At 61.5% G+C, this 13,074-nt stretch overlaps 1 protein-coding gene across 2 annotated transcripts; it reads left to right on the top strand.

Moving 5' to 3' along the window:
* Positions 1-1,418: 1,418 nt before the first annotated feature.
* Positions 1,419-12,847, top strand: LOC308341844 (neuroblastoma suppressor of tumorigenicity 1; the record flags this gene model as incomplete). 2 transcript variants are annotated; one of them, XM_080801883.1, is made up of 4 exons in its annotated part: positions 1,419-1,610; positions 9,585-9,779; positions 9,881-9,992; positions 11,367-12,847. In XM_080801883.1, 3 exons carry the CDS (start codon positions 9,613-9,615, stop codon positions 11,613-11,615), a joined length of 528 nt encoding a protein of 175 aa, XP_080658009.1. In that variant the 3' UTR covers positions 11,616-12,847. The 2 variants fall into 2 exon arrangements, with proteins under 2 accessions (XP_080658009.1, XP_080658008.1); XM_080801882.1 differs by lacking the exon at positions 1,419-1,610 and having other exon boundaries at positions 9,577-9,779.
* Between the last annotated feature and the right edge of the window lie 227 nt (positions 12,848-13,074).

The raw sequence follows: 13,074 nt of genomic DNA, 5'->3' as shown, positions 1-13,074 counted from the left end.
TCTGGGGCTCAGTATGTGTGAGCTCTTGTGATTATTATTATACATACAAATACCCATCATAAGTAAGATGCACATTCTGTATGGTAGGATTGTTATTCTTGTCATTCTCCTGGGAACAATCCTCAATGGCGGTTAATAATTACTTCCATTCAGCCAAATACATTGGGGACACGTCCTTAGGCACTGGGGACACTGAAATAAACCAGCCATCACTGCCCTCAAGGTGCCTGCAGTCTAATGGAGGAAAGAGATGTGCCCAGCCAGCTAGAAATTGCCAGTCTGGGAAATTGCCAGACTTCTATTCCATGCCGAGGATCACACCTGAGGAAGGAGAGGTTTAGGCTATCCGCGGGTCTTGGGAAGTCTTTCCAGTCTGGTGCTCAAAGAATGCCTTTGCCAGGAGAGGAAAGGAGAAAGGAACTGCAGGCAGAGGGAACAGCATAAGCGGGAGCTAGGAGGCACGGGGATGCGTCTGGGTTTGGAACCACCGGAGCACACCGTGGAGTTACCAGCAGGCCGCCGGGAGCCACCCGGGATGCTCGGTCACCCGTGACAACGATCGGTCTGGGGTAAAACAGAAGGACACGCACAACTCTGATAGTAAGGAAAATGTGCAGGTCCCCCGAGAGCACACGGAACAGAGGGGGCACAGCCGCCACCCACCCAAGTGCGGGTGATGAGTTGGACCGCCGAGGCGACGCTGGGCGCCGGGCCTGCGCCCTGCCCTTCCCGGGAGCCGGAGAAGCGAGTCCGTTGGTCGGCGCTCTCGTTCCGTAGAGTCCTTCCGGGGCTCTCACCCCCTTCTCCGGATGCCCACACCGGTGCCTGAGCTGAGAGGAGGCTGGGCGGAGGGCGAGGGGCAGCGGGGTCCCCAGAGGCGGACCTGACCTGCCCGAGAGCCGATAGGTGGGGCGACCCGCGGGGACTGCAGAGCCGGGACGGTCGCCCGGTGCCGCGACTCGGTGGACTGGAGCGCCACAGCCTCGGAGCAAGACCGCAACGCCCGGGTCCCCGCAAAAAGGAAGACCTCCATCTTTGTCACCCCGAGGCCTGGCCAGGGTCGGGAAAAGTTAGGCGGAGGGAAGTTGGGCGCGCAGAGAAAGCCGGCGCAGGGCGCTTGAGAAGGGGTCGTGGCGCCGGGCTCTCTGCCCGCTGCCCGGGGGCGCCGGCCGGGGCGGCCCCGAAGCTCCGCCGCGCCGTCGGATCGCCGCGCAGGCCGGCCCGAGGCTCGCAGGCGGGGAGAAGGGCCGGGCCGGGCGGCCGGGGCGCCCCCTCCCGCGAGCCCGGAGGGAGCGGCCGTGCGCGCCCGCCCGCTCTTTCTTTTCGCGTCCCTCCCTCCGCTGCCCCCGCCCTCGCTCCCTATTTGGAGCGGAGACACCCCTGACGTCGGAGCCGCTCCGCTCGCCGCTCCCCCGCACCGCGCGCCCGCCCGGGGCCGCAGACGGCGCGCAGCGCAGCCCAGCCGAGCCTCGCGGGGCCGCCGCCAGCCCTGCCGGCCGCCTCCCGAGCCTCCCGGGGGCGCCGGGCCTGCCGCCCCCCGCGGCCCGCAGACAACTCCGCGGGAACCGGCGGGCGCGCCGCGCTCCCCGCCGCCGCCGCCGCCGCACTTGGTAAGTCCCGCCCGGGCCGGCACGCGGGCGCCCGGCTTCCAGAGGCTCCGGCCGCAGGGGCAGCGCCGCGCCCCCGGCCCACCCGGCGGCCCCGGGACATGGTGCGGAGGCGCCTCCGGACGCCGGGGCTGGGGACGTGGGCGCGGCTCGGGGTGGCTGGGGCACCGCTGCGCTCCGAGCCCGTCCCCGGACTCGCCGGGGGTTTCCATCGCTTGGTGAGAGTTTCGGCGGCCGGGAGAGGAAGGAAGGGAGGTGCGTGGCGAGCGCACGCCGGGCGGGTCGAGGGCGGGTCGGGCCGCGCGGGCGCCGGGGCAGCGGCCGGAGCTCGGCCGCGGGGCTCGCGCGTCTCCCCGGCTCTGCCCGGGCCTCGCCGCGCCGCGAGCCGCTCCGCTCCGGTACGTTTCTGCCTCCTTTTTGTCTCGCTGCCTGTCTTTCTGTCTCCCCATCCGACTGCCCGCGTCTCTCGTCTCTCTGTTTCCGTCCCCCTCTCTGTTCGGTCCCTTTCTTTCTGTTTCTTCTCCCCTTCTGCCTCCGTGTTCAGCCTCCCTGGGTTTATGCCTGTATGTTCTGTCTCCGTTCTGCCCCTCTGGGAGGGGGTACCTTTGTGTCTGTGCATCCCCCTGACCCCCCACCCTCAAATTCAGACAGTCCCCCAGTGTCAGAGGCACCAGCCCCCCCAGTGGGGTTCATGAATAGTTTCCTAGACCCGGTAAAAGACGCGAAACCCTCCCCCTACCTTCCGCCTGCCCCCGGGGCCTGGCCTGGGTCATCCCCCTGGAATTGAGTCTGGGGCAGAGGGAGCCAGCCTTTCCGGGGGCTCAGGGGGCTCAGTTTTCTTAAGAATTCCACCCCCGCGAGGCGGCCCGGACAGCAGGGCCCCGCTGCCGGCCACCTGCCCGCCCCGCTCCCTGGGCGGGGCGATTCTGATCTTTTACAAGCCGCTGTAAAGGGGGCAGCTGCCCGCCTTGGCCTGGCCAGGGGGTTGGCAGACATCAGGGGAGAAGGGCACATTTTCAGGCTTTCTGAGGCCCTCGCCCAGCTGGAGGACACCAGCCTGTAACTGCGGGAACCCCAGGAAAACAGAGGTCAGGGCTGGAGGCCAAAGGCTGGGCGCTGGCTGGGGAGGGGAGTGGGGAAGCAATTTGTCAACAAGCAGCCCCTCACCCTTTGTTACAGTGGAAACCCCCAGCCTCCAGAAGCTCCCCCAGATGCTGGGGCTGCTTGGGTGTGGTTTGCCTTTAGATGGGGCCAAAGAAAAGGCAAGACTGGAGCATTTCCTTGGTGACCCTTGCCCCTCTCCCCCCCCCCCACCCCTGCAAGCTGTACCTCTTTCTCCTGGGCCTGCGCCGGGGAGGGGTGGCTGGGGGGAGTAGGTGGTCTGCATTAGCCACGGGTATATCCTCATTCTTTTCAAGTGAGATTTCAGACTGAGTTTGGCTCTTTCTCCCCACCCCCAGCCCCAAGGGTCGGAGGCTGCAGAGTGGGCAGGGATGCCGGTGAGGTCTGCAGTGGGACTTCTGCTGAGCAGATGTGCAGCGGGCCCTGCAGCAGCTCATTAGCATAGATTTGTTTTGGAGACAATTTTGGGTCTGTGGGCAGGAGGGTCTGCAGGTGGGAGAGCCGTGGCCTGGGGCGGGGGGGGCGCTGGGGAGGTGGTTTGCTGTGGCCTGGAAGCGGGACTTGCCTGGCAGAGGCCTTGGGGGCATGGGCCTGGCTCTGGGCGTGCACCCCCCCCCCCCCCGCCCCCGGACAGTTAGTTCATGCTCTGCCAGCGCCTAGGGCTGAGGGGAGGAAGGAAGCCACCCCGCGGTGAGACTGGGGTCACGGAATCACAGTGGCCTAAAGCAACATGCCGGAGCCAGACTGCACTTGAGGGAATCTGCTTAAATGGACCTTCCCAGGCCATGCTCGCTCTTCTGGAGGGGGACGATGTGGGGCTTGGGGAGGCAACGCAAATGTTCAGCGGCTCTGTCTGTAACGCTTAGACTTTACCGCACCCGGGGACACAGTGAGTCAATGGATGGGCTTGGGCCTGAACTTGCCCTTGGACCCCAGAGCAGGCCCAGTAGAGCCTACTGAGAGGAGCGGGGCTGGGGTCTGACGTCTCTTGGCCGGCGTCCCAGAGCGACCTTTCCAGCTGCACCATTCAAGGAAGTCCCTGCGCTCCTTCCAAGACCTGCAGGGACTGCCCCACCCTGGCTGAGCCCAAGCCTGGGGCTGCGGCCACAGAGGCCACGCCCTCCGCACCCGCTGTGGGGACAGCCTGGCAGCCAGGCCCAGCCTGTTTTCTCCAGGGTGGGTCCGAGGGGGCTGATCTCTCCAAGACCCTGTCCCTTCAGTCAGTGGCCCCAGAGTGAGAGTCGGAGGGGTTCTTCCTCTCGGCTCCCACCCGGGCCAGTCTGTGTGGGAGGCGGCACTCAACAGTTTATAAAACCCTTTCTGAGCCATCGTCTCCTATGGTTGAGTTTCCCCTAAATCCACTCTCATCAGGGCAGCTGCAGCCCCGGATTTGGTTATTTCAGGACCCGCCCAGGATCTGGTGGGAGGAGGTGAGGGAGAGGGGAGGGCGAAAGGCATCCTGTAGGAGGCGGGGAGAGGGTGGGAGCAAAGTTCGGGGACCCCAGGCTAGCCCTAGGGGTGACATTACTGAGGCTTTATCCTGTGGCCGCTGCCCTCTGCAGACCTTTCCGCGCACTCTGTGTGCCCACCTTACAGATGAGGAAATGGAGGCACAGAAAGTTTAAGTTGGTGGAGGTAGGATGTGAACCGGGGTCTGTGGCCGTCCGTGGCAGGGGACCCAGGGCGTGCCCTGTGCGTATGTGGACAGGGAAAGTGGGAGGGGGTGGGCTGGGGTCATCTGTTCTGATCACTTCGAGAGCAACACACCATACACACCACGGGCTTGCTGTGTCTATCACCGTGTCACCCGGATGCTGGGCCCACAGGCAGAAGCCTCCGTCCGACTCAGGTGGGTCTGTGGGTGGGAAGGGTGCCCAGGAGAGGTTATGGAAGCGGGAGTTGAAGTTGGGGAGATCCTTGCCACCAAGGATTTGCCAGCCCTGGCCTCACCTGCTTCCACACCAGGCTGGTTGCTGCGAATGGTGACACCAGGGGCCTGTGTGTGTATGTGACTGGTGGGGAGTGGACCTTTCTAGCAAGAAAATCCTGGCATATGTGGCCTGAATATTCAGATTTGCCCTAAAGAGGAAACGGGCAGCGACGTTCACTTCTGACACAATATAGGCTTTGCGAAGGGGTTCACGGTGGGTGTGGGTGGGCTGGAGGGCTCCATGGAAATCTGGGTCCCTCCAGTGACTTCAACACTTCGTTCCAGGCCCTGGAATCCAGGCAGCAGGGTGGGTTGGCTCCTGTCAGCAGTGCTGTTATGGGGGTCCCTGCCCTGGGTAGTTTGGGGGGCCATAGCTCCCGACCTGGCTGAGCCTCAGAATCATGTGGGAGTGTCGTCGATGATGCCCGGACCACAGCCTGGACCTGTGGGGTCAAAATACGCAGCGCTGGGGCCTGGGGAATGTGGGCTTTGGCAAGCATCTCTGAGAAGATGCTGGGTTCTGGGCCGTGCGGAAACAGAGAGGGAGGACCCTGAAGGCCCAACCACAGAACATGTTCTTGCTGCCCCACCCCCAGCCCCTCCCCGGGGACCTTTTGAATGAAGGATCCTGAGAAAGCCCCCCACCGGCTCTGCTGTTTTTGTCCACTGCCCTCTTCTCTGGAATGAGAAATCTGGACACTCACCTCCTTGGTCTGTGCCTCAGTTTCCATGGCACTGGCCGGGGTCAGCCAGTGACCCCTCCTCCCCCACCAGGGAATTTTCTGTGTTGTTGGCAGCCTGGGGATGTGTCTGGTGTTTGCATAAGGCCTCTGAGGATCTGGGGGGTTTGGATTTAGGTGTGGCAGGGGGGCTGGTGAGAAGGCACCCACCCCCCACTGAAATCTTGCCATGACTCGGAGGCGGGGCTGTATCAGACCTTTCCCGAGGCTCCAAGGACCCAGGGGTCGGCCCTGGCTGCACTGTTGTCAGTGGTGGTGTGTGGGGGTGGGGTGGGGTATGGGTGTGTGGGGGGCGGTCTCATGGGCTGTAGAGTCAGGAGTGGAACTTGAACTCTGCTCCCATAGTACGAATAAGGATAAGAGACACAGCCTGCTGGGGCAGGGAGCCCCAGGCCTCTTGCCAACTCCGGACCCTTCCCTGGATGCCTCGTCCTGTCTCTGGATTTATCCTCTGGGAGCCTTCCTGTCTGCAAAGGTAGCTGGTGCTTATCTTGCTACTGTCCATGTTCAAGTCTTGGTGTTGGTATCTTGTAAGCTTGAGCAAATCTCTTAACCTCTCCATGCCTCAGTTTCCTCCTCTATAGAACGGGGGAGCTAGTAGTAGCTATCTCATGGCTGGTTGTAAGGACTGCATAAATGCATACATGTTAAAAGCACCCAGAACAGTGTCTGGCCCAGTTATTACCAACTCTTGCTCTGAGACAGGGGGGGCATGGGCTGGGCTCTTAGCAATAAAGCCCCCTCTCATTGCTTTTGCGAGTGCGGTCCCCTCAGCTAGGAGCTCCCTCCTCTCCCCACCATTGGTAACTCACCACAAATCCTGAATTAAATCCAGAATTAGTGGGGTGCCTGGGTGGCTCAGTTGGTTAAGCATCTGCCTTTGGCTCCGGTCATGATCTCAGGGTCCTGGGATCAAGCCCTGCCTCGGGCTCCCTGCTCAGTGGGGAGTCTGCTTCTCCCTCTCCCTCTGCCTCTTCCCCCTGCTTGTGTTCTCTCACTCTCTCTCTCTCTCTCTCTCTCTCAAATAAATTCTTTAAAATAAATAAATCCAGAATTAAGAATCTCTCCTTCCCTGCACTCCAGCCATCTCTGACTTCCCATCTGAACAACTGCTTCCGTGAAACCCCATTTCCTTCAACCTCCCCCTCTAGGCTCTGAGCGGGCATAGGGTCTGGGCCCCCAGCTCCCCTGCCCTCCCCTTGGCCTCTGTCTCCCCCACCACCTAGGAAGTGCTCAGTGGACTGAGCGTTAAACTGTGGGGAACTTCATGCTTCACGGGAAGGGCACTGCTTGGCCCGACTTGCTGGGGGACCTTGGGGAATGACCCTTTTGCAAAGCAAGGGGGCGGGGGGTTGTTGGCCCGGGGGAATCCCTCTGCCCACCCTGGCATTCTAGGAGTCCCATGACCTGCGGCGTGACCTTCAGGAAGGGAGGAAGAGATGAGAATCTGTGGGTGGGGTTCTTGTCTGAGGAAGGAAGGTCCCACTGCTGTCTAGAAAAATGAGCTGAGCATAAACCAAAAATAAAGAAAACCTGCGAGCGGTGTGAGGCCTGCCCATCTTCCCTGCGCTCTCCCAGGGGATGGGGACCCGACTGAGCTGGGGGCCCACTGACTGCCTCCTCCTAGTCCTTCTCCCCAGCGGTGCTGTACTCCCATCTTAGGGTAGGGGCAAGTAGGTGCAGAGAGGTGAGCTTTATTTCTGCAAGTCACACAGCTCCTAGGTGGGAAGGCCAGACTTGAACCAGGGGACTCCGGGGGCCATGCTTGGGGTGGGAGCAGGGCTGCCAGTCTGGGTAAGCAGATGGTGGCTCCAGCTTGCTCTGAGGTCCTGGGTCCTGGCAGGTTGACTTACGGAACCCCGCACTCTTCCCCCCTGGGCCCTGCTGGATTAGCTCTGGGCTGTGTCCTGGAGAGCAAGATTCCCCTTTCGCTATAACCTGAACCTAATAACCAGTCCCCGTGCTCCAGGCCCGTGACTCCCCTAAAACCTCACCACTACCCTGTCTCTCAATAAGGCTTGTTATTAACCTCACCCCTGTCTCAGCTCTGCCCGCCTTTAGCCTGATCTGGGCCCATGGCTGCCATTCCAAAACCGCCCCCCCCCCAAATCACCTGCAAAGCAGATCCACGGGGCTCAGGGCTACTTCCACACCATCCCAGCCTCAACTCCCAGTCACCTCCTGCCCGGCCCAATCTTCCTGAGGAATCGTCACAGGGTCAGGGAGAGGACAAAGTGCCCAGACCTGCCTGAGGTCTTTGAGGGAGCCTCGGGGTGGGGGGTCCCTGCGGGGCTCCTTGTGGTGTGCTGTGGTCAGACCCCGACTCCAAGCCTGATTCCCCAGGCACAGAAGAGGACCCGGTGGAGTCAGGGAGCCTCCTGGATGCCCCGCTGGTTGAAAAATTAGTTGGGTTGCCAGTTAGGAACGAGTCTGTTCTATTTTGTTAGGATGTGGTTGTACTGAAAATACAGGTTCGCTGTCAGTCTTGTGAGTGAGACCGGAAATATGTGGGTGAGAGCCAGGGTCATGACACAAACGCAATTGGGACTGGGCAGGCTGTCCCGACTCACCTCCTACTGCTCTCCCTGCTTCACCCCTCCCTGCTGGCTGGAAGCAGGGGTCACCCAGGCGTTGGGGTCCAGTGAGATGGGACTCGGCTCTGCTTCTGGAGACCTCCTGCAGGGAGAAGGGGCTGAGCAGGAGTTTCTGGGTGGAGGGAACACGGGGCTGTGGAGGTGGTCCCAGCCCTGCAGGGGGCCCGGGCCCTCTCCTAGAGCCCAGCTGAGCCAGCACACCTAGGTCTTCCCTGGAGTAACAGGCAAGACCCCCAACTCCACCCCCTTTCTGGATGCTTCACCAAGGAGGCTGGCTGAGGGTAGGATGGTTCAGAAAGGGAATGTTCCCACTCTAGTGCTGGGCGTCTGTGGGACAGCACCTGGCCCCTGATCCCGACTCGGCCATGCCCGGACCCCACTTGGGACTGTCCCAAGGCATGGCATCCTGGACTGACTGAGCTGGACCAGTTCTCGAGCCTGGCTCCGTGTCAGAGGCACCTTGGAAGCTTGCTAGAAAATTCGCAGCCCCACTCGGCCCTAGAACTTCACTCCACAAGTCCCTAGGGAACTCGGGATTCTCGTGATCTGCCGACTTTGGAAACCAGTGTCCAGGGCATCTCACTCATTTTAGAGGTGGGGACACTGAGGCCTGGGTGTCCAGGGTCGTACAGCAGGTGCGGACTCCCGGATCCCCATTCAACACCCTTTCCCATGTCCTGTCCCCAGAGCACCCCCTTGCAGGCCTGGCCGTCATTTCCAAGTCGCTCTGAAGCCTCCCTCTTCCATACGTTTGGAGGTGGGGGAGAGGGCAAAGCCTAAGGAGGCTGAAATCGGGGAACACTGGGCGAGCCCCCTCTGAGAGCAGTCCTTCGGACACATGCTGCCTTGCAGCGCCATCTTCCGGCCATTTCTGGTATTACCGTCTCCTTCCATCCCGTCAGGCGCTGGTCTTGCCTTGGATTTTGGGACGGTACTGGGGATAAAGAAAGATGTATGTATAGATTCAGGGCTTATGGCTCTGGTGGGGGATCCGAAAAAGAAATAGCCTGGTCCGGGGTTAGCTTTTTTACCTGACGCCCAGCCAGCCAAGGTGGCCCAAGAACTCACAGTGCTGGACAGAGGAGGTTAGCTTTCCGGGTAGCTGACATGCAGGCGGTGTGCCCAGGAGATGCGCTGGGTGGCCAGTCCCTCAAGGGCAGGCACTGTGTTTCCTGGGCAAGCTTGTGTGTTTGCCAGAGGCCCTGAAGCATCACAGTCCTCTGCCATCCCGTCTCGCCATCCCCATTTCTTGGATGAAGAAACCGAGGCACAGACATAGAAAGGAACTTGCTCAAAGCTGCACAGTAGGGTAGCAGAGTAGCACCCGCAGAGCGGGCATCATGGGCTAATCTCACCGCTGGGGGCTCTCGTAACTTCCTCGGCGCCCATGGCACGTGCATATGTTAGTGGTTCCGCTGTCGAGGTTCAGAGAGGACAAATAACAGGTCCAAGGTTGTGCTTGGCTGGTAAGCGGTAGAGCTAGGGCTCGAACCCAGGCAGTCGGTGTCAGAGCCCGTGCTTGTCATGCTGCCGTTTCCTCTATCCATGGGGCCTCTGGGCCCCACCGGCCTCACCTGCAGTCTATGCTCAGTCCTAGGGCCCTAGAGGCCACGGGCACGATGCTTCGGGTCCTGGTGGGGGCCGTCCTCCCCGCAATGCTGCTGGCCGCTCCGCCGCCCATCAACAAGCTGGCACTGTTCCCGGACAAGAGCGCCTGGTGTGAGGCCAAGAACATCACCCAGATCGTGGGCCACAGCGGCTGCGAGGCCAAGTCCATCCAGAACAGGTGCGGGGCAGGGGCAGTGGGGGGAGGGGCAGAAGACGGGGCAGCCCATCCCCGCTGCCGCCGCCGCGGTGTCACGGGCACAGTGACCTCTCCTCTTGCAGGGCGTGCCTAGGACAGTGCTTCAGTTACAGCGTTCCCAACACCTTCCCGCAGTCTACGGAGTCCCTGGTTCACTGCGACTCCTGCATGCCAGCCCAGTCCATGTGGGAGATCGTGAGTACTGCTGCCTGCCCCTGTCTGTCTGGGCCTCAGCCTCAGGGCCTACCGGTCAGGCCCTGCCATGTGGAGGGGTCGAGAACTGTGCTCGGGCTCCAGACGTGGCCTTTGCCACGGGATGGCTTATGTGTCTGACACCAATATGTACTGGACAAGAGCTCTTCCTACAGCTCCATTCTGATGTCAGTCCCACGATGAAATTCTTTCAGTGGTTTCCTACTCTTTTAAGATGAGACCCAATCCTCGCCATGTCCCAGAGTGCCCAGCGTGGCCTGACTTCCCAGTCTCTGGAGCTTTGTCTCGCCTCGCTCATCTTTTTTACTTGCTTGACACTTGACATCAGTGTGCTTTCTTTCAATCTCTCATACCTGCTCTGCGTGGTACGACCACAGGGCCTTTGGACGTGCTCTTTCCCCTGTTTGGAATACCTCTCTTCTCCTTACTCAGTTAACATCTATTCATTCTCCTGCTCTTGGCTCGGCAGCATTTTTAGGGCCCTTTCTCGTCCCCCTGAGCACGGTGTGCGTCTGCTTTGACATCTGTCCCCTCACAGTTTTCCATCTGCATTTGGGTGATTGTGACAAGGCTGCTTCCCTCGTTAGACTCTGAATTCTTTGCAGGACCGTGCCTATCCTTGTGTCCCCAGCACTGGCAGGGAGTAGGTGCCTTGTGGAAGGAAGGAGGGAGAAGAGGAGAAGAAAGATGGAAAAAGGAAGAGCTGTTGGAAAAGTGTGAATTAGGAGAAAAGCAAGACCCTGCAGGGTGCAGTAGGGCAGACCTAGGCTGGGCTGCGGCTTTGAGATGGGGCTCTTTGAGGGTGTGATGTTGGAGCGCCACCCCAAAGGTTAAGTGGAAGTCGAGTGGGCGATTTGGGGGCAGGTGGTCTGGGGTGGGTTAGGTGAGGAACTTCCAGGCGGAGGGAACAGCATGTGCAAAGTCTCGGGCCGATCAGGCAGCTCAGACTTGGTGGGAGAGACACGAGGTCAGGGATGGAGAGGTCAGCCGGAGGCCGCCTAAAGGTCCTGGGGAGTGGCCTGGTGAGGAGTCTGGACTTTTCTTCAAGTGCAGTGGGGTGCACTGAGGTAGATTGTGGACAGGGTCAGGCCCCGTTGGATTTCTCCTCTCAGGCTGCCGTGAGGGATGGGTAGGGAGGTGGCAGGACTGGTCGTGAGGAGACAAGTCGGGGGGCTCCTGCGGCGGCTTGCCCTCCTCCCTGTAGAGGGACCCCTCCAGGCAGGGGTACCCCCTGGGGTACCCCCCCCAGGCAGGCTCAGGCATCCTGGGGTCTCTGGGACTGTCGGTCCCCTGCGGAGTGTTGTTGCCCGCGGGGCCTCTGGAAACATGTCTTCCCTTCTCCGCTGTCCTCTGCAGGTGACCTTGGAGTGCCCCGGCCACGAGGAGGTGCCCCGGGTGGACAAGCTGGTGGAGAAGATCGTGCACTGTAGCTGCCAAGCATGTGGCAAGGAGCCCAGCCACGGGCTGAGCGTCTACGTGCAGGGCGAGGACGCGCCGGGCTCCCAGCCGGGCACCCGTCCCCACCCCCACCCAGGCGGGCAGACCCCCGAGCCCGAGGATCCCCCCGGGGCCCCCCACGTGGAGGAAGAGGGGGCTGAGGACTGAGGCCCCAACTCCTCCTCCCTCTCGTCCCCTGTGGAATGTTGGGTCTCACCCTTGGGGGAGCAGTGGGGAGAAAGGCCGGAGCCCCCCTTTGGCACTGGATGGACTTGGATTCAGACTTGGACTTGGAACGCTTTCCGGTTGCCGTGGAGATCTGAAGGGAGGGGTTGGGGCCAAGCTGCACAATTTAATATATTCAAGAGTGAGGGGAGGTGGCGGAGGTCTTCAGGGTTCTTTTTTTTGGGGGGGGGGTGGTTCTCTTCCTTTCTGCCTCCTAGAGATATGCCTTTGGGAGCAGGAAGAGGTTGGCTAAGCTGCTGAGGTGGGTGTAAGGTCCTCACCACCCTGGTGGGGCCGGGCCCCTGGGGTACAGATGGTGGAGCGGGGACCCTGGACCGAGGGTCGGTGCCTTGCCAGCAGTAGCCTTGAGGAAGGGGCTGGGTCCAGGCTAGGAAGACCACTGGCAGAAGCTCGAGCCCCATAGGTTTCCCCAAAGGTCTCTCGTCCCCAGGAGAGCGTCTCCCCATTGGCACCAAAATGGCCCTCCCTCGATGGTGTGCTTGGGAGTCAGGTCTGGGCAGGACCCTGCTGACTCATGGCCCTGGAGCTGGGAGGCCTCTCTGGCTTCCTTGGCTTTCCAGGGGGTGGAGGAAGGCAAGGGAGGAGCCTACCTGGGCCAGGGGGAGGGGAGGACTCCCGGACCATCACTGGAGTGTCCCTCACCCTCCCTCTCCGAGACGGTAGGACCTCCCACTGCCCCCCCCCCAAGTTTTGGGCAGAAAACTGATGGAGCTAGCCTTCCCCTCCTGGGGAGCTCTTTCTAAATCTGACGGTGGCAGGCCGGGGGTGGGGGGGTGGGGGCTCCAAGGAGGGATCTGGGTGGGACGGACTCTGGCTGAGCCTCAAGAAGCCAGGAAGAGGAGGAGGGGAGGGCTCATGGCGGCCAGTGTCCCCACAGCTCTCCAGCACCCAGTTCTACCCATCACCTCCCTCCCAGCTGCACTTTAACCCAGAGGGCAGTGGGGTCCTGGGGACAGGGCAAGCGGGCGGGCAGTGAAGAACGTCTCTCGGTACCCACACCGGCCTGCGTCTGCCCTTCTGTCCCCAGGGCGGCGGTCAGCTCCCCCGGCCCCCCGGACCCCCCCCCCCCCGGCTGTTCCGACAAGGGCTTCTGGAGCTTGTAACCAGCAGATTGTTTCCCTGAGTTTCCTCATGAATAAATTTCCTTCAGTGCTTGTGTTCTCTTCCTCACTGGGTGCCTCTGCTGACCCAGGGTCCCCAAAGGGGCCCTCCGCAAGGCCTGGGGGAGGGGGTCAGGCTGCGCGGTGAGGAGCCCCTAGTGGCCCTCCCACTTTGCTGCCTTGTGGTGTGCCTGTGGCTGCTGCCTCCTTGGCTCCCACCTCTCTCCTTGGGCGCCCATGTCTGGCCTCGGATATACCTTGGGTGGGCCTCCAGACCAGGC

The sequence above is a fragment of the Martes martes genome (assembly GCF_963455335.1).
Source record: "Martes martes genome assembly, chromosome: 4".
Lineage (NCBI taxonomy): Eukaryota > Metazoa > Chordata > Mammalia > Carnivora > Mustelidae > Martes > Martes martes.
The sequence above is the reverse complement of the archived record's forward strand: the minus strand, read 5'-3'. Positions and strand labels throughout refer to the sequence as shown.